Consider the following 20,847-nt stretch of genomic DNA (forward strand, 5'->3'; position numbering starts at 1 on the left):
GCTGAACCACTAGCCATAAACATAGGCCAGGGCCTCAGCCGTTCCTTGCCACTCCGTGTGGTAAATGGCATATTGGCAAGTTTACGCTTCTCCTCCGACAATTTTATTTTAGATTTTTGAGTCCTTTTTTTACTGATATTTGGTGTTTTGGATTTTACATGCTCTGTACTATGACATTGGGCATCGGCCTTGGCAGACGACGTTGCTGGCATTTCATCGTCTCGGCCATGACTAGTGGCAGCAGCTTCAGCACGAGGTGGAAGTCGATCTTGATCTTTCCCTATTTTTGGAACCTCAACATTTTTGTTCTCCATATTTTAATAGGCACAACTAAAAGGCACCTCAGGTAAACAATGGAGATGGATGGATACTAGTATACTTATGGATTGACGAGCGACTGCCGACACAGAGGTAGCTACAGCCGTGGACTACCGTACTGCGTCTGCTGCTAATATAGACTGGATGATAATGAGATATAAAATATATATATATATCACTACTGCAGCCGGACAGGTATATATTATATAATGACGGACCTGCTGGACACTGTCAGCTCAGCACTGCAGACTCCTAAAGTAAGCTACTAGTAGTATCAAGAAGATAGAAAAAAAAAAAAAAACACCACAGGTAATTGGTATACAATTATGGATGGACGAGCGACTGCCGACACAGAGGTAGCTACAGCCGTGGACTACCGTACTGCGTCTGCTGCTAATATAGACTGGATGATAATGAGATATAAAATATATATATATATCACTACTGCAGCCGGACAGGTATATATTATATAATGACGGACCTGCTGGACACTGTCAGCTCAGCACTGCAGACTCCTAAAGTAAGCTACTAGTAGTATCAAGAAGATAGAAAAAAAAAAACACCACAGGTAGGTGGTATACAATTATGGATGGACGAGCGACTGCCGACACAGAGGTAGCTACAGCCGTGGACTACCGTACTGCGTCTGCTGCTAATATAGACTGGATGATAATGATATAAAAAATATATATATATATCACTACTGCAGCCGGACAGGTATATATTATATAATGACGGACCTGCTGGACACTGTCAGCTCAGCACTGCAGACTCCTAAAGTAAGCTACTAGTAGTATCAAGAAGATAGAAAAAAAAAAAAAACACCACAGGTAGGTGGTATACAATTATGGATGGACTAGCGACTGCCGACACAGAGGTAGCTACAGCCGTGGACTACCGTACTGCGTCTGCTGCTAATATAGACTGGATGATAATGAGATATAAAATATATATATATCACTACTGCAGCCGGACAGGTATATATTATATAATGACGGACCTGCTGGACACTGTCAGCTCAGCACTGCAGACTCCTAAAGTAAGCTACTAGTATCAAGAAGATAGAGAAAAAAAAAAACACCACAGGTAGGTGGTATACAATTATGGATGGACGAGCGACTGCCGACACAGAGGTAGCTACAGCCATGGACTACCGTACTGCGTCTGCTGCTAATATAGACTGGATGATAATGATATAAAAAATATATATATATATCACTACTGCAGCCGGACAGGTATATATTATATAATGACGGACCTGCTGGACACTGTCAGCTCAGCACTGCAGACTCCTAAAGTAAGCTACTAGTAGTATCAAAAAGATAGAAAAAAAAACCACCACAGGTAGGTGGTATACAATTATGGATGGACTAGCGACTGCCGACACAGAGGTAGCTACAGCCGTGGACTACCGTACTGCGTCTGCTGCTAATATAGACTGGATGATAATGAGATATAAAATATATATATATCACTACTGCAGCCGGACAGGTATATATTATATAATGACGGACCTGCTGGACACTGTCAGCTCAGCACTGCAGACTCCTAAAGTAAGCTACTAGTATCAAGAAGATAGAAAAAAAAAAAAACACCACGGGTAGGTGGTATACAATTATGGATGGACGAGCGACTGCCGACACAGAGGTAGCTACAGCCGTGGACTACCGTACTGCGTCTGCTGCTAATATAGACTGGATGATAATGATATAAAAAATATATATATATATCACTACTGCAGCCGGACAGGTATATATTATATAATGACGGACCTGCTGGACACTGTCAGCTCAGCACTGCAGACTCCTAAAGTAAGCTACTAGTATCAAGAAGATAGAAAAAAAAACACCATGGGTAGGTGGTATACAATTATGGATGGACGAGCGACTGCCGACACAGAGGTAGCTACAGCCGTGGACTACCGTACTGCGTCTGCTGCTAATATAGACTGGATGATAATGATATAAAAAATATATATATATATCACTACTGCAGCCGGACAGGTATATATTATATAATGACGGACCTGCTGGACACTGTCAGCTCAGCACTGCAGACTCCTAAAGTAAGCTACTAGTATCAAGAAGATAGAAAAAAAAACACCACGGGTAGGTGGTATACAATTATGGATGGACGAGCGACTGCCGACACAGAGGTAGCTACAGCCGTGGACTACCGTACTGCGTCTGCTGCTAATATAGACTGGATGATAATGATATAAAAATATATATATATCACTACTGCAGCCGGACAGGTATATATTATATAATGACGGACCTGCTGGACACTGTCAGCTCAGCACTGCAGACTCCTAAAGTAAGCTACTAGTAGTATCAAGAAGATAGAAAAAAAAAAAACACCACAGGTAGGTGGTATACAATTATGGATGGACTAGCGACTGCCGACACAGAGGTAGCTACAGCCGTGGACTACCGTACTGCGTCTGCTGCTAATATAGACTGGATGATAATGAGATATAAAAAATATATATATTTCACTACTGCAGCCGGACAGGTATATATTATATAATGACGGACCTGCTGGACACTGTCAGCTCAGCACTGCAGACTCCTAAAGTAAGCTACTAGTATCAAGAAGATAGAAAAAAGAAAAAAAAACACCACGGGTAGGTGGTATACAATTATGGATGGACGAGCGACTGCCGACACAGAGGTAGCTACAGCCGTGGACTACTGTACTGCGTCTGCTGATAATATAGACTGGATGATAATGATATAAAATATATATATATATATATATCACTACTGCAGCCGGACAGGTATATATTATATAATGACGGACCTGCTGGACACTGTCAGCTCAGCACTGCAGACTCCTAAAGTAAGCTACTAGTATCAAGAAGATAGAGAAAAAAAAAAACACCACGGGTAGGTGGTATACAATTATGGATGGACGAGCGACTGCCAACACAGAGGTAGCTACAGCCGTGGACTACCGTACTGCGTCTGCTGCAGTGCTAATATAGACTGGATGATAATGATATAAAAAATATATATATATCACTACTGCAGCCGGACAGGTATATATTATATAATGACGGACCTGCTGGACACTGTCAGCAGAATGCGTTTATAGAATAAAAACACCACACGACGAGTGTTTAACTTTTTCAGGCAGACAATCACAATATACTGGTGGTCAGTGGTCACTGGTCAGTCACACTGGCACTGGCAGTGGCACTCTGGCAGCAAAAGTGTGCACTGTTAAAATATGTACTCCTGCTATAACTGCTCCCCAGTCTCCCCCACAATTAAGCTGTGTGAGCAGTGAGCACTCAGCACAGTCAGATATACAGTATTACATAGATGATGCAGCACACTGAGGGCACACTGAGGCTGAGCACAGATATGGTATGTGACTGTGTCACACTGTGTATCGTTTTTTTTCAGGCAGAGAACGGATTAATTAAACTGGTGGTCACTGGTCACACTATCAGCAAGTAGTACTCCGTCCTAATATGCTCCCCAAAATTAGTAAATCAAGTGTCTCTACTCTCTACTACTCTCTAGTCTACTCTAAACGGAGAGGACGCCAGCCACGTCCTCTCCCTATCAATCTCAATGCACGTGTGAAAATGGCGGCGACGCGCGGCTCCTTATATAGAATCCGAGTCTCGCGATAGAATACGAGCCTCGCGAGAATCCGACAGCGGGATGATGACGTTCGGGCGCGCTCGGGTTAGCCGAGCAAGGCGGGAAGATCCGAGTCTGCCTCGGACCCGTGTAAAAAGCGTGAAGTTCGGGGGGGTTCGGTTTCCAAGAAACCGAACCCGCTCATCACTAAGGAGTACCTTATGGGAGAAGCATTCTCAAAAGGAGTGAGTTATTTACCTTCTTTTTTAAACTTCATCACATGGGTGTGATTCTGATTATTATATTAGAAATCACAATTTCAATATAGTGGTTTTTTGAGACACTATAGGCACAAAGCACTTTATATATATATTTTTTTTGCAACATTTGCACGAATAAGTCACTGGTCACTTTAGAATATTAAGAGCATTTTTGCTGACACTTATCTTCCCTCTCTGCCTACGTGATTATACCTAAACCCCTCGCTGAGGGTGTCTGTACAAGAAGTATAAGGACAAGGGAAGACGACCACTTAAAGATACCACTACGGGCTCATTTTGAGCATATTTCTGGTACGCGTATATATGATTAGCTGCACATTTAAGGAATATTCCACACCAGAGCACTGAAGGCGCAGAGACTTTATCCCTATTGAACATTTCTACCCGGGATCTGGTCTGAAGATCGACAGTGTCTAGGTCGACAATGTTTAGGTCGACCACTATAGGTCGACAGTCACTAGGTCGACATGGATGGAAGGCCGACAGGGTTTCTAGGTCGACATGTGCTAGGTCGACAGGTCCAAAGGTCGACATGAGTTTTTCACATTTTTTGGGGATTTTTTCATACTTAACGATCCACGTGGACTACGATTGGAACAGTAAAGTGTGTCGAGCGAAGCGATAGCGGAGCGAAGGCACCATGCCCGAAGCATGGCGAGCGAAGTGAGCCATGCGAGGGGACGCGGTGCACTAATTTGGGATCCCGGTCACTCTACGAAGAAAACGACACAAAAAAAAAATCCTCATGTCGACCTTTAGACCTGTCGACCTTGCACATGTCGACCTAGAAACCCTGTCAACCTTCCATCCATGTCGACCTAGTGACTGTCGACCTATAGTGGTCGACCTAAACATTGTCGACCTAGACACTGTCGATTTGATGAACCACACCCTTTCTACCCATGACTCATTGAAATATGAGTCAATAAGAAAGTCTATGCTGAAGCCCCCACACTGGGGAGTGCTGATGGGAGTCGACATGAATGTTTATGCACAAATTATGTCATATTAATTCACTTATTGTAAACATATAAGGTGTTAAGCGCTTGTTTTACATCCCTATTGCACATAATTCATTTTATTTCACTGGTTTAATAAGCCGATCCCTAGTTTACAATATGAGTTCATTGCAATCAAATCTAGGTGGCACTAGAACTCTTATGTGCCAAAAATTTTTTAGTGAAGATACCACAAACCAAAGTATTAATATTAAGAATGATCTAGATAAAGAATTTTGGTATCTAGAAAAACTATTGATCAAGGAGACCAAAATTTGGTGGGACATTGCAGGTTTGGAACAATACTTAAAGGTTAATAGGATACCTAGGGGCCTAAGAGTTACCAAAACTCCAACTTTTGGGCAAAATAATGAGGACTTTGTTGCCAGTTGGGACAAAATACTACATGAGTGTTCTTGTAAACTCATACAATTGATTGTGACGGAAAAGAAACGGGAACTAGTTAACCTAGACACTGAGCTGAAAAACAAAGACCAGTATCTAGAACCTCTAAAAAATAATGAGGATTATAAAATTAATGAAAGTGTACTAATTATGAAAATGGAGAGGATAGAAAAGGAAGTGATACAGAGAAAAGAGAAAAAATTCTCTCGAGACAAACAGGATTATCTTAACAATCATATCAAACATTGGAATAAAACAGACACAAACAGCAAGAAATTACAGAAGGACCAATTATAACACGAGACAAGATGAAGGCTGGAGCACGGCACAATTCCGACCGAGAAGACAAAACACCAGGAATAACTCTGCACAGAAGCCGAAAGAAATAGAGATCAGAAACAGATATGCTGCCCTAAACAGATTCAATTCAGAGAGTGACAGCGATTTTTATCGCCAGGAACACCACACTCGAGGGACAGATACAAAAGGAACTCTATCAAAGAGAGTGTCCATACCGCATTGCCTCTCAAAAGAACACTAGGAGAAGACGAGGAAGAAGAGCAGGGAAGCCAAAACCAAAAAAGAAAAAAAGAACAGATATTGAACACCGACCTGAAGGATAAGGGCATTTTTAATATTTCAGATAGAATTCTTACAGATTCGGAAAAATCCCTCCTTACTAAAGGATTTTCGTTTGCACCCAGCAATAAACCAAATAGCTTCCAACTTTTTATAGATTTAAATAAGTTCGTTAGAAAGCTTACATTACAGAGGCATTTTTTAAAGAATGACACAGATGCAGCAACCCATCATGAGACAAGTGTGAATAAATCGGGCCTTAAGAGGAACTCCAAGTACTATCCTCAAGAATCTAGAAGCATCCAGATAGATGCCTTTTATGAATTAGTCAAACAAGACATATGCAAGGAAAATGTGCCCCCCAAAATCAAGGACAACCTGAGTAACTTTGAGAAAAATGCCCTAAAAATTCTCAAAGAGGATGACACCATAGTATTAAAGCCAGCAGATAAAGGGGGAGGCTTGGTTATAATGAACCGTGTGGACTATGAGAAGGAGGTACTAAGACTGCTAAAGGATGAAAAATCATATAGGAGACTGACTAAAGACCCCACGGGGGAATTCCTATCGGAGCTAAGAACTATTTTATTGGAAGGACTAAGAAGTGACATCATCAATAAAGATGAGTATCAGTTCATGCTGAATACCAATCCTACCATTCCAATATTTTATTGTCTTCCAAAGATTCACAAAAGTCTTATTAACCCACCTGGCCACCCCATAGTAGCGGGAATAGATTCGGTTACCGCAAATGTGTCTGAGTATGTGGAAATCTTTTTACATAAGTATGTTGTGAAACTTGATTCCTATGTGAAAGACACCACAGCGATCCTCCAATGCCTGGAAAATTTTGAGTGGCAAAACAATTACCTCTGGGTGACTATCGATGTCCAATCGCTTTACACATCCATAATACATCATCAAGGCATAGCCACCTGTAGAGAATTCTTATCACAAGACCCCGAATTGAAAGAGGATCATAAGAATTTTATCTGTGATCTTATTCTTTTTATATTAACACATAATTATTTCAAATTTTTAAGTGATTTTTATCTCCAAATTTGCGGGACCGCAATGGGGACAGTTTTTGCGCCCAGCTTCGCGAATCTACATATGGGCTGCTGGGAAAAAAGTTACATATACAACAACAATAGGTTCAAGGAGAATATAGTCTTGTATCGAAGATACATAGACGATATAATTATCTGGAAGGGGGAGGAATCCCTCCTGATGGATTTTATGGATTACATTGCAACCAATGATCTTAATTTATCTTTCACTTTTAAAATACATAACAAAGAAATTGAATATTTGGATTTGGTACTATCAGCGGAAGAAGGAACTGTACTCTCAATGAACTACATAAAAGAAGTGGACAAGAACAGCTATCTTCACTTCAAGAGTGGCCATCAGAAAAAATGGAAAACAAATATTCCTTATTCTCAATTCTGTAGGCTAAAAAGAAATTGTAAGAAGGAGGAAGACTTCCAACAGCAAATGGCAACGTACGCTAATAGATTTGAAGATAGGGGCTACCCATCATCTGTGATTGAAACTGCAAAAGCAAAAACTTGTGAGGTAAAACAGGAAGATCTACTCACCTACAAGAACAAGGAAGTCCTGGTTAATCAAAACATCAACTTTGTCATCACATACAACACTGGAGAAGGAGTTCTCAAAAAAGCCATTAACAGACACTGAAACATTTTACGGACAGATGCGGTACTGAACCCTGTACTTCCTATACATCCAAGACTAATCTTTAGGAAAGCAAGGAATTTAAAGGAAATATTGGCTCCGAGCATGCTGAAACCAATTCGCACAGAGAGTACAGATAATTGGATGAAAACAACTGGATTTTATAAGTGTAATCACTGTTGCATCTGCAAATACATACACATAGATGGCAAACAATTCAGTAACATGGATTCGTCAAAATCTTATAAAATTAAAGACATGGTGAACTGCTCCAGTACGTATGTAATATACGTCTTAGAATGCACTTGTGGCTTCAAATATATAGGAAAAACAAAGAGACCTTTACGACTGAGAATACAGGAACACATTAGAGCCATCAAAAACAAGATGGACAACCATTCAGTGCCAAGACATTTCAACAATACCACAATGCGAATCCAGAAGACGTCAGCTTCAAAGCCATAGAACACGTTGTCCTGGGTGACAGAGGAGGAGATTGCGATAATAAATTAGCTAAAAGAAAGATGTATTGGATTTATCAACTCAACACCCTGACCCCTACAGGTCTTAACGAGTATTATGAACTAGTCATGGGCAAAGTGATTCACTGAACTGAGTTGAGACACATGACTCAGTTCAGTGAAGTGTCTCGAGTCAGTGTCTCGGCACATGAGTCATGACTCATTTGTATTGGAATGTATTGCAGAGACTGCACATGAATCAGTGAGTTGCCAGTGCTGGAGGATCAGTGCTGGACTCATGGAGGGAGTTATTCAGCTGCAGTGATTGTGTGCAGTGCATCTGGGGGAGGCAGCTGCTTATGCATTGATTATTAATAATATATTAACATAGATTCAGTGTTATGTTGATAAATTATTAATAACCACTTATTGCATACTAGTTACAGAATATGCACATTACTTCTGGCTGAGGAGAGAAAGCTTAACAGCCATGAAACACATCATTCAGTCTAACTAAACCAAATAAAAACATTTTTTTTTACTTTGCAAACTTTGCTAATTGGATGATTTTAGGTGGGCTTGTATTTATTATATTATCCACTATCTAGCCTCCAGGGAGTTTGCCACCTACAATCACATTGAGCAGGAACAGTGAGTTGAGAACACTGTAGCACAGGCATACTTGCCTATATTGTAGGTCTCCTCTCTGGGAGAAGCCCGGAGAGGAGACGCTGCAGTAGTCTTCGGGGGGGGCGGGGCCGGATGCTGACATCACCAAGCCCCCCCCCCCCATTGGCAAATGCCGTGATTCGCGGGTCCGCGGGAAGGGGGCGGAGCTAAAAGGACGCAATTTGTGTCATTTTAACCCCTTCCCCACCCGACGGACCCGCAAAAATGGGAGATTCTCTCTCCATCCTGCTCGCATCACTAAGGTGCGAGCAGGATGCGGGAGACCTGCCCACTCTTCCGGGGGTGCGGGGGGCTACCCCAAAAAATGGGAGCCTCCCGCAGCTTCCGGGAGAGTAGGTAAGTATGAGCACAGGGGCTCCACCTCCTGCAGGCTTATGCTGCATGAATCAGATCCATCCACTGAGTCACTGAGTCTACACAGTGTACAACTGTCTCAACTCACTGGCAGACTCAGGATGAATCATGATTCATGAAATGGATCAGGCACAGCAGCACAGCACTCACTGACTGGTGAGTCAGGACTGCTCCCTCCCCCCTCCCACTGGGTGTCACCTGGTATAGCCTCTGGCCAATCACAGCTAAAAACACTCAGCAGAAGACACTGACTGAAGGACACACTGAGTCTCCTCCATCTGGTTGAGAGAGGCTGCTGCTGCAGCTGTCTCCACTCATTAAACAGTGAGTGACTCGAATCATTCATACTTCCTGATGATTCGAGTCACTGTGTTGAGACAGTGAGTCAGTAGCCATCTCTATTATGAACTAGCGCCTTTCCTATAAGATAAGGGAGTAATACCAGTTTATATTACCAAATAAAGTGGCAACACTGGGTTTGGACTACGAATTATGAAATGCCAGGAATTGTGCACTGTGACACAAGTATAGTACTGGCGCTTCTGGTTTTTAGTGTACGGATATACTAGTGTACGCTTATATGGTTTAAAAAATGTCATGTCTCCTTTTGGCATATTATACATCTCATTTTTTATAAGCCTTTTTCTATAAGTCTTTATCTAAATGGTCCAGCAATTTTATTACCAATATTATGTATATATACTACACATTTTAAATGGTTTGAGAATTTTGTCTATCGATATTTTAATATATTTTACATATATGTTTTTTATCCAATAGGAAAAAATTTCTTATGGATTATTTATATTTTTATGGAATTTTATGTTTTGTGTTATGTCTTAATGAATATTGTAATGTATTAATTAGTTTGTACTCAAGGTTCGCTGCACATTCCCTATTTGTCCTTATATTGTTAGAAATACGATTGCCATGGTTATAGGTATTCATGATACTAAAATGTATGAATTTGCTAATGTGTATAACATGAATTACGTATATAATAATCATTATGACACCTCGAATACATAATGATATCGAAAGTGAAGTCCTGGTTGAACCAACAATAACATTACGAGGATACGGTGAATATAGGCGCATGACCACTTCCGGTCATGCGCCGCCCTCTGCTAATAGACAAGCGGCACTTCCCGTTTAAGCGCAAAGCATTGTGGGACACGTAGTTCCCTAGCGCTCACGCGGGATTAGCCGCGAGATCACGGCAATCGGGAGCATGCGCACAGGACACTTCCAGTCGCGAGTGATCGTACGTATGCTCTAAACACGGAGTTAGGGTATATAAGGGCATGGGAATGCAGTGTAATTTTCTATAACCCCTGAGGAAGTCCCATATAAGCTGATACAAGGGACGAAACGCGGTGGGCCAGCTTCCACTACCTCTCCAACAGATAAGCTTGTTATGATTTCTTAAATTGTACGATTTCACCTGTATGTTTATTTGTGTGATTAAAATTGTGAAAAACTATATCACACTATTAGCTCCCTTTTCTTTCTGTTTTTTTCCATGATTGGAAAAAAACTTTTTTCAAAAGGTAATATATATTGCTAAGGAGTACCTTATGGGAGAAGCTTTCTCAAAAGGAGTGAGTTATTTACCTTCTTTTTTTAAACTTCATCACATGGGTGTGATTCTGATTATTATATTAGAAATCACAATTTCAATATAGTGGTTTTTTGAGACACTATAGGCACAAAGCACTTTATATATAAAAAAAATATTTTTATTTTTTTTGCAACATTTGCACGAATAAGTCACTGGTCACTTTAGAATATTAAGAGCATTTTTGCCGACACTTATCTTCCCTCTCTGCCTACGTGATTATACCTAAACCCCTCGCTGAGGGTGTCTGTACAAGAAGTATAAGGACAAGGGAAGACGACCACTTAAAGATACCACTACGGGCTCATTTTGAGCATATTTCTGGTACGCATATATATTATTAGATGCACATTTAAGGAATATTCCACACCAGAGCACTGAAGGCGCAGAGACTTTATCCCTATTGAACATATATATATTTATATACATATATACATATACACATATACACTGCTCAAAAAAATAAAGGGAACACTAAAATAACACATCCTAGATCTGAATGAATGAAATATTCTTATTAAATACTTTGTTCTTTACATAGTTGAATATGCTGACAACAAAATCACACAAAAATGATCAATGGAAATCAAATTTATTAACCCATGGAAGTCTGGATTTGGAGTCACACTCAAAATTAAAGTGGCAAAAACACACTACAGGCTGATCCAACTTTGATGTAATGTCCTTAAAACAAGTCAAAATGAGACTCAGTAGTGTGTGTGGCCTCCACGTGCCTGTATGGCCTCCCTACAACCCACACAAGTGGCTCAGGTAGTGCAGCTCATCCAGGATGGCACATCAATGCGAGCTGTGACAAGAAGGTTTGCTGTGTCTGTCAGCGTAGTGTCCAGAGCATGGAGGCACTATCAGGAGACAAGCCAGTACATCAGGAGATGTGGAGGAGGCCGTAGGAGGGCAACAACCCAGCAGCAGGACCGCTACCTCCGCCTTTGTGCAAGGAGGAACAGGAGGAGCACTGCCAGAGCACAGCAAAATGACCTCCAGCAAGCCACAAATGTGCATGTGTCTACTCAAACGATCACAAACAGACTCCATGAGGGTGGTATGAGGGCCCGACGTCCACAGGTGGGGGTTGTGCTTACAGCCCAACACCGTGTAAGACATTTGGCATTTGCCAGAGAACACCAAAATTGGCAAATTCGCCACTGGCGCCCTGTGATCTTCACAGATGAAAGCAGGTTCTCACTGAGCACATGTGACAGACGTGACAGAGTCTGGAGACGCCAAGGAGAACGTTCTGCTGCCTGCAACATCCTCCAGCATGACCGGTTTGGCAGTGGGTCAGTAATGGCGCACCTTCATTGCCCTAGACTCTAAACCTATTTATTTCTTAATAGTCTCTCTTTCTCCATCTCTATTCTGTCCTGCCCCAAAAAACTGCTTCCCTCTTTAAAGTCAAAACTGATGTCCTTTTTGACTTTGCCCTGTTAATTACTTACAAATTTAGATGATCTAAATCACAACTGTAATACACTAAACTGACCGGCTACCTTTAACTGTTATCTCCTCCCAGTTCTCCATAGTTTGATAGAATTTTATTAACATCAATGTCCACCTCTCTCTATCCTCCCTCCTCTGTTCCCTAATAAACCTAGTTATTTCAATTAGCTTTTTATTAAAAATTGTTCTAGCCATCGATTTATATCTTCCTTAAATCCTTGTCCTGCACAAATATTTAATTATGGTCAATGTACCCATTCATCATCTTTTATCAATGGTGACAAATTGTGTCCCCCTTCCATTTGCCCTTTTGACCATATTCCCTCCCACTTACTCTAATTCTGCATCCATGCTAAACTCTTGCTACCATTTACAAGAATGCAAATATTCAGCCATGAGTTTCTGTAGTGTAGTGGTTATCACGTTCGCCTAACACGCGAAAGGTCCCCGGTTCGAGACCGGGCAGAAACAGTTTTTCTTTTTGTATCACAACCAGGCATGTGCTCATTAATTTATTGTACAGATTCGTTCTCATATACCTAGCCTCAATAAACCATGCAGCGCAAGACACATGGCGTTGGCATGCTGCCACATCACGTGCGACTCAACTTGCGTCAAGTATCTTTCCTTGTATCTTTTTTGCCTGCAAATGCATCTTAGTCACCAGTGAATGTGACAAGCCAATTCATGAGACTGCACTGGTTAATTTGATATTGGACACTTGTGTATTTGTGTGCATCTGAGTCTGTATATAAAGCACAAAAGAATGTGACATGAAAAAGCCACAGCTGCTGCATTATGGAACTTGATATACAGGTTCAGACTCAGTCAAATACAGATATACAAGTGTCACATAGCAAATTAATCAGTGGAGTGTCAGGAAGTGATTTGTTACATCCATGTGCGACTAAGCACATTTTCTGGTGCAAAAGATGCAAAAGTAATGCCCTTTGCAAGTTGAGTCACATGGAATCTGGTGCACCGAAAAGGCCTGGTTCACACGACTGCAGCAATTGTGTATGAGGCCACATCTGTATGTAGTGGATTTAAGTGTATGCAAAACAGTGTGCATCAAAGTTAACATTACAATGTCAATGATGGCTTACATACAGTTTCTGCTACATATTGATTAGGGAGTGGAGAGATCTTGGGGCAGCAAGGACCTCAGGGACTGCATGAAACAGCAGTATTAGGGTGTGTACACACGGTAAGATTTTTGCTATGTCCTATTTTTTCTTGAGATTTCCCTTGAACTCCCTGGAGGCCAGATAGGACAGATTTTGACTAACTTTTCTTGAGATCTGTGTTTGTGTGCTTAAGATTTTGGCTTATGTGAGATTTCGGCTTATGTGAGATTTTGACTATCTCATTATAATAGTGGGATGGCATTACAGGGTTGGGGGGAGTGTCTTTTTCGACTGTCAGCCATTTTTAAAACAGTGCATTTCTGCTCTGTGGCTGATTTTTGTTGACATTTTTTTCCAGTGAACCTATGGATTCTACATGGACAAGAGGACCGAGGGGCTGCGTGGGACACTAGGTAAGTATGTGCGAGTGTGTTGGTGTGTGTGTCAATAAACTTTTACCTTCACGGTGTGTGTGTTTTGTCTTTCTTGGGGTATTTCTTTTGTTGTGGAACTATAGGTACCAGCAGGCCTTTTAATTCTCTGCATGCTGGTACTTGTGGTTCTCCAAGTACCAGCATGTGGGGAGGCTTGCTGGGACTTGTAGTTTTTACTACCTGCCGATAACACAATATAAGCCCCTTTACCTTTTTAAAAAAATACACCACACAGTTTGTTTTTTCGTAAAATTTATAAAAATATTAAATGCCAACGCCAACTCTGGCCAGGATTCATAAGCTGTACCATGAGAACGAGTGCCTTTGGACAGGGACTATGCCAACAGAACAGGAAACGGGCATATCCGAGTACAGTAGAGGTAAACAGTGCAATTTTGCCTTGGGTGAAGAACATCATCAAATTTCCAAACAGTCTTGAAGGAACACAAGAAGTGCAGTCTTTACAACGATCCGTAGTCCGGGACAGTGAGGACACAAAACCGACGCTGCAGTACTAATGACCTCAATACAGTTCACTTTGAGCAAGAGCGTAGGATAAGGTCACCAGCAGATTTTTCTAACAAAACTAAAAAACCGGGTCCAAAAAACTAATTATAAATGAAAAAAGCGTGGGTCGCCCAGCACAGAGGACTGTGTACTCTGCATGTCAGAGTACATGCCACTGGACGAGGTGCTAGATTGGGGGGAGGGGCTGGGCTGTGTGGCTCCCGACGGAAAAAAATACGGTTGCTGAGGGGGGTTTACCGGCGCATGCTCCATGGGGGGGTTGTTTGGGAAGGGGGGACGGGACAAATTTGGGTGATACCAAGGGTCAGTTGGCACTATCTCACATGCCGACACCAGTGTTTGGCGCCTGCCACGTGAGACAATCTCATTGACTAACCGTTGGACGATGAATTTTTGATCATCCGTCATCAGGCGCATTTCCGATGCAATAAAATTGCCAAATTGTTGTTCGGCATCCGGGGGCCTATGCAAAACCTCCTCAGCGCGTTGAAAAAACTGCTGGGAGCCAGAGGGGGTGCTAAAGGGTGCAGAAGTGGTCCTCCTTGCCGTGCGCCTCGGTCTTCCTGGGCGCGCCTGTGGGGGTGCCACCGGCTCCGCTACCGTCTCCTCCACTTCTGCCCCTTGGCCTGTGGTAGGCTCCACCTCCAGCTCCGGGGTAGCATCCTGCAATATAAGAAAAACAAAAATTAGGTCTATGTCAAAATTGGTGGGTGGCATATGAAACAAATGTGTGTGTACTTACCAGATCCAGACTCTCCTGGGCCTCCTCTTCGACAAGAACTGGAGACTCTGGATCTAGAGCGTCCCGTGACCTTACCCGCGCCTCTTGCTCTATAATGAACTGAATTTGGTCATAGTACCACAGCGTCGGTTTATAGACCTCATCAGTCCCGGCTCCGGATCGCTGTGAATCTTGCACCTTCTTGCGTTCCTTCACGAACACTGTTCGGAAATTTGAAATTTTTTTCTTCACCCAATTGACATCAACATCAGAGTTTTTGCCTCTACTGTACTCAATAAGCTGCTGATATGCCCGATTCCGCTTGATTCTGTTGGCATAGTCCGGGCTCCTGACACGCCACAGGCACTCGTTCTGACGGTACAGATCAATGAATCCTGACCAGAATTGGCGGTACTCCGCAGATGACATTGCTGGTTGAAAATAAAATAACACAATTAGCCGACAAAATACAACCGTCACATACAAAAAGCCTAAAAATACTATCTATCTATCTATATCTATCTATATATCTATATCTATATATATCTATATATCTATATATCTATATATATATATATATATATCTATATATATCTATCTACCCCAAAAATGCATCCCTTAATGTGTCGCCAGCATCCCCCCGGCAAGGGGGCGTGTCCTCATTATTTAAATGTGCTGGCCTCATTTTAATGGGCGTGCCTCATCTGAAAAAACTACCTCAAACCCCAGTATTTGACCGTGTACCAACAGATCACGCCCACCATAGGGAAATAAAAATTCAACCATCTTAAGCCCCACACAGTAATGCCCCCTGCACCATATTATGCCACACTCCGCAATGCCCTTGATACATGAAATCCCCACATTACGGCAGGCAAGAGTCCGCATTTTACACATTATGGCAGGCAAGAGTCCACATTTTATACATTACTGCAGGCAAGTGTCCCCCTTTTTACACATTATGGCAGGCACGTGTCCCCATTTTATACATCAGGGCAGAATGCACATTTTATACATTAATGCAGGCAATTGTCCCCATTTTATACATCACGGCAGGCAAGAGTCCACTTTTTACCAGTGGCGTGCGGTGAGGTCAGTGGCTGGTGAGGCACTACAGCCATAATGTTCAACGAATCCTGCCGATGACCCCTACCGCCGCCGAGCCAATGCCCACTACTGCCTATGAGCCAATGCCTGCTGCCACCACCAATGGCTTACGAAGTCGCCCACCATCAACTGACCCAGCCCTCCGCCACTAATTTGCATCTCCAGGCCTGCCTGCTCATCATACTTGTAATATATTGTACATTTTTATAGAAAAAATAACAATTACTGTATGGGAAGGGAGTGGGAGGAGGACATGAATGCAATTTTGTTGTCCAGGGATTCCATTAACTTAATGGAGTAGGGTCTGAATGTGTTAAAAAAGTACAAAAAAAAAATGCGTGGGGTCCCCCCTCCTAAGTATAACCAGCCTCGGGCTCTTTGAGCCAGTCCTGGTTGTTTAAATACTGGGAAAAAATTGGACAGAGGTTCCCCGTATTTCGACAACCAGCACCGGGCTCTTAGTCCGGGCCTGGTTCCAAAAATACGGGGGACAAAAGATGTAGGGGTCCCCCGTATTTTTAAAACCAGCACCGGGCTCCACTAGCCAGGGACATAATGCCACAGCCGGGGGACACATTTATGGAGGTCCCTGCGGCCGTGGCATTACCCCCCCAACTAGTCACCCCTGGCCGGGGTTCCCTGGAGGAGTGGGGACCCCTTAAATCAAGGGGTCACCCCCCCTCCAGGCACCCAAGGACCAGGGGTGAAGCCCGAGGCTGTCCCCCCCATCCGTGGGCGGTGGATGGGAGGCTGATAGTCATGTGTTTAAAGAAGAGAATATTGTCTTTTGTTGTTGAACTACAAGGCCCAGCAAGCCTCCCCCGCTTGCTGGTACTTGGAGAACCTCAAGTACCAGCATGCAAGGAAATAACGGGCTCGCTGGTACCTGTAGGTCTACAACAAAAAAAATACCCAAATAAAAACACAACTCGCACACCGTGACAGTAAACATTTATTAAAACACACTTACACAGTCACACATACTTACCTACATCCCACGCCGGTCACGTCCACTTGTCCAGTAGAATCCAATAGGGTACCTGTAAAAACGAGAGACAGATTACTTACCTACATCCCACGCCGGTCACGTCCACTTGTCCAGTAGAATCCAATAGGGTAGGGGTACCTGTAAAAAAACAAAAAAAAACTTAACACATCCACAGGAGAGAGAGAGAGAGAGAGAGAGAGGGAGAGAGACTAACCTGCTGCTGGTGGGGAGAGCCGCATACACTGCAGGGCCATGCCGCTGCTCCTGTCAGTGGGAGGACAGAGCCGGCGGAGGAGTGGGGAAAGCCGCATGTGGGAGAGCCCCCCCAGTGCCAGATACATTGCCCCACAGTCCCAGATACATTGCTCCCCTAGTGCCAGATACGGTGCCCCCACAGTGCCAGATACGGTGCCCCCCCAGTGCCAGATACGGTGCCCCACAGTGCCATAAAAATTGCCCCACAGTGCCAGATACGGTGCCCCTCAGTGCCAGAAAAAAAGCCCCACACTGCCAGATACGGTCCCCCCTAGTGCCAGATACATTGCCCCCCCAGTGCCAGTATACATTGCCCCAGTGCCAGATATGCCCCCCCAGTGCCAGTATACATTGCCCCACGGTGCGATATGCCCCTCAGTGCCAGGTTACATTACCCCACAGTGCCAGATATGCCCCCCCTAGTGCCAGTATACATTGCCCCAGTGCCAGATATGCCCCCCCAGTGCCAGTATACATTGCCCCACGGTGCCAGATATGCCCCTCAGTGCCAGGTTACATTGCCCCAGTGCCAGATATGCCCCCCCAGTGCCAGTATACATTGCCCCACGGTGCGATATGCCCCTCAGTGCCAGGTTACATTACCCCACAGTGCCAGATATGCCCCCCCTAGTGCCAGTATACATTGCCCCAGTGCCAGATATGCCCCCCCAGTGCCAGTATACATTGCCCCACGGTGCCAGATATGCCCCTCAGTGCCAGGTTACATTGCCCCACAGTGCCAGATATGCCCCCCCCTAGTGCCAGTATACATTGCCCCACAGTGCCAGATATGCCCCTCAGTGCCAGGTTACATTGCCCCACAGTGCCAGATATGCCCCCCCCTAGTGCCAGTATACATTGCCCCAGTGCCAGATATGCCCCCCCAGTGCCAGTATACATTGCCCCACGGTGCCAGATATGCCCCTCAGTGCCAGGTTACATTGCCCCACAGTGCCAGATATGCCCCCCTAGTGCCAGTATACATTGCCCCACGGTGCCAGATATGCCCCCCCAGTGCCAGTATACATTGCCCCACGGTGCCAGATATGCCACTCAGTGCCAGTATACATTGCCCCACGGTGCCAGATATGCCCCCCCAGTGTCAGTATACATTGCCCCACAGTGCCAGATATGTCCCCCTATGGTGCCAGATATGTCCGTCCCCCCCGGTGCCAGATATGTCCCCCCCCCGGTGCCAGATATGTCCCCCTATGGTGCCAGATATGTCCCCCTATGGTGCCAGATATATCCCCCCACGGTGCCAGATATGTCCCCCTGCGGTGCCAGATATGTCCCCCTATGGTGCCCCCCCAGTGCTGCCCCCCAACCCCGCTGCTGATATACTTACGTGTCCTTGGATGGTTTTCTCCTCCACGTGCTGCCGCTGCTGCTGCTCCTGAGTCCTTTCTTCCTCCGCGCTGTGTAGAAAATGGACCGGCGGGGAGTGGCCACGTGATGCTGATCGGCATCGCAAGCTCATATCGCGAAGTGCTAGAAACACTTGCGATATGAGCTAGATAGGACACCGATCTAGCAAGGATTGACTTGCCAGCTCGGTCTATCTTTTCTGCCGATGCCGACCGCGCGGGGCCGCGCATCGGCATCGGATAAGGATCGCAAGGTGACTTTCACCTTGCGATCTGCAGTATATTTTCTTCCGATTCTGACTATATAGTCAGAATCGGAAGAAAATATCTTACCGTGTGTACACACCTTTAGATATGGTAGTCATCTGCCAGCTCCCAGCATTGCAAGACACACACTCTCTCTCTCTCATTCCACCACTCACTCTTCTAGGACTTATCTCACGTGGCGCACCTTCATTGCCCTGGACTCTAAACCAATTTCTTCCATAATTGTCACTCTTTTCTCCATCTCTATTCTGTCCTACCCAAAGAAACTGCTTCCCTCTTTATGTACATACTGATTTCCTTTTTGACTTTGCCCTGTTAATTAATTACAAACTTAGATGATCCAAATCACAACTGTAATACACTAAACTGACCTGCTACCTTTAAGAAAATCGATGCACCATGATAGAGCATTGCAGACAATCCTACTCACTCTTTGACTTCCATCTTTTCAAATTCAAGTTCTCCCCTCACAGCTCCTCTCTTTCAAAACAGTCTTACTTCAAATCTGTTATCTCCTCCCATTTCTCCATGCTTAGATAGAATTTTGTTAACATCAATGTCCACCTCTCTCTATCCTCCCTCCTCTGTTCCCTAATAAACCTGGTTATTTCTATTAGCTTTTTATTCAAAATTGTTCTAGCCATCAATTTATATCTTCCTTAAATCCTTGTCCTGCACAAACATTTAATTATGGTCAATGTACCCATTCATCCTCTTTTATCAATGGTGACAAATTGTGTCCCCCTTCCATTTGCCCTTTTGACCATATTCCCTCCCACTTACTCTAATTCTGCATCCATGCTAAACTCTTGCTACCATTTACAAGAATGCAAATATTCAGCCATGAGTTTCTGTAGTGTAGTGGTTATCACGTTCGCCTAACACGCGAAAGGTCCCCGGTTCGAGACCGGGCAGAAACAGTTTTTCTTTTTGTATCACAACCAGGCATGTGCTCATTAATTTATTGTACAGATTCGTTCTCATATACCTAGCCTCAATAAACCATGCAGCGCAAGACACATGGCGTTGGCATGCTGCCACATCACGTGCGACTCAACTTGCGTCAAGTATCTTTCCTTGTATCTTTTTTGCCTGCAAATGCATCTTAGTCACCAGTGAATGTGACAAGCCAATTCATGAGACTGCACTGGTTAATTTGATATTGGACACTTGTGTATTTGTGTGCATCTGAGTCTGTATATAAAGCACAAAAGAATGTGACATGAAAAAGCCACAGCTGCTGCATTATGGAACTTGATATACAGGTTCAGACTCAGTCAAATACAGATATACAAGTGTCACATAGCAAATTAATCAGTGGAGTGTCAGGAAGTGATTTGTTACATCCATGTGCGACTAAGCACATTTTCTGGTGCAAAAGATGCAAAAGTAATGCCCTTTGCAAGTTGAGTCACATGGAATCTGGTGCACCGAAAAGGCCTGGTTCACACGACTGCAGCAATTGTGTATGAGGCCACATCTGTATGTAGTGGATTTAAGTGTATGCAAAACAGTGTGCATCAAAGTTAACATTACAATGTCAATGATGGCTTACATACAGTTTCTGCTACATATTGATTAGGGAGTGGAGAGATCT

At 43.6% G+C, this 20,847-nt stretch overlaps 1 protein-coding gene and 2 non-coding genes across 3 annotated transcripts; 2 read left to right on the forward strand and 1 right to left on the reverse strand.

Annotated features, from left to right (window-relative positions):
- The first annotated feature begins 12,854 nt into the window (after window positions 1-12,854).
- TRNAV-AAC (transfer RNA valine (anticodon AAC)) lies at window positions 12,855-12,927 on the forward strand. Its single transcript has one exon. It is a non-coding gene; the product is annotated as a tRNA-Val (tRNA).
- A 1,325-nt stretch (window positions 12,928-14,252) lies between these two features.
- On the reverse strand, window positions 14,253-15,695 carry LOC134934866 (uncharacterized). The gene is made up of 2 exons (XM_063930205.1): window positions 15,288-15,695; window positions 14,253-15,208 (listed from the first exon to the last, which is right to left on the reverse strand). Exons 1-2 carry the CDS (start codon window positions 15,693-15,695, stop codon window positions 14,630-14,632), a joined length of 987 nt encoding a protein of 328 aa, XP_063786275.1. The 3' UTR covers window positions 14,253-14,629.
- Window positions 15,696-20,097: 4,402 nt separating this feature from the next.
- TRNAV-AAC (transfer RNA valine (anticodon AAC)) lies at window positions 20,098-20,170 on the forward strand. Its single transcript has one exon. It is a non-coding gene; the product is annotated as a tRNA-Val (tRNA).
- The last annotated feature ends 677 nt before the right edge of the window (window positions 20,171-20,847 follow it).

The sequence above is a fragment of the Pseudophryne corroboree genome, chromosome 6 (assembly GCF_028390025.1).
Source record: "Pseudophryne corroboree isolate aPseCor3 chromosome 6, aPseCor3.hap2, whole genome shotgun sequence".
NCBI classification, from domain to species: domain Eukaryota; kingdom Metazoa; phylum Chordata; class Amphibia; order Anura; family Myobatrachidae; genus Pseudophryne; species Pseudophryne corroboree.

Excerpts from the sequence above, each read along its gene's own strand:
- LOC134934866 (XM_063930205.1), bottom strand. The coding sequence starts at position 15,695 with ATGTCATCTGCGGAGTACCGCCAATTCTGGTCAGGATTCATTGATCTG. Across the intron at positions 15,209-15,287 it reads CCCAGGAGAGTCTGGATCTG|GATGCTACCCCGGAGCTGGA; the intron begins GTAAGTACACAC and ends CTTATATTGCAG.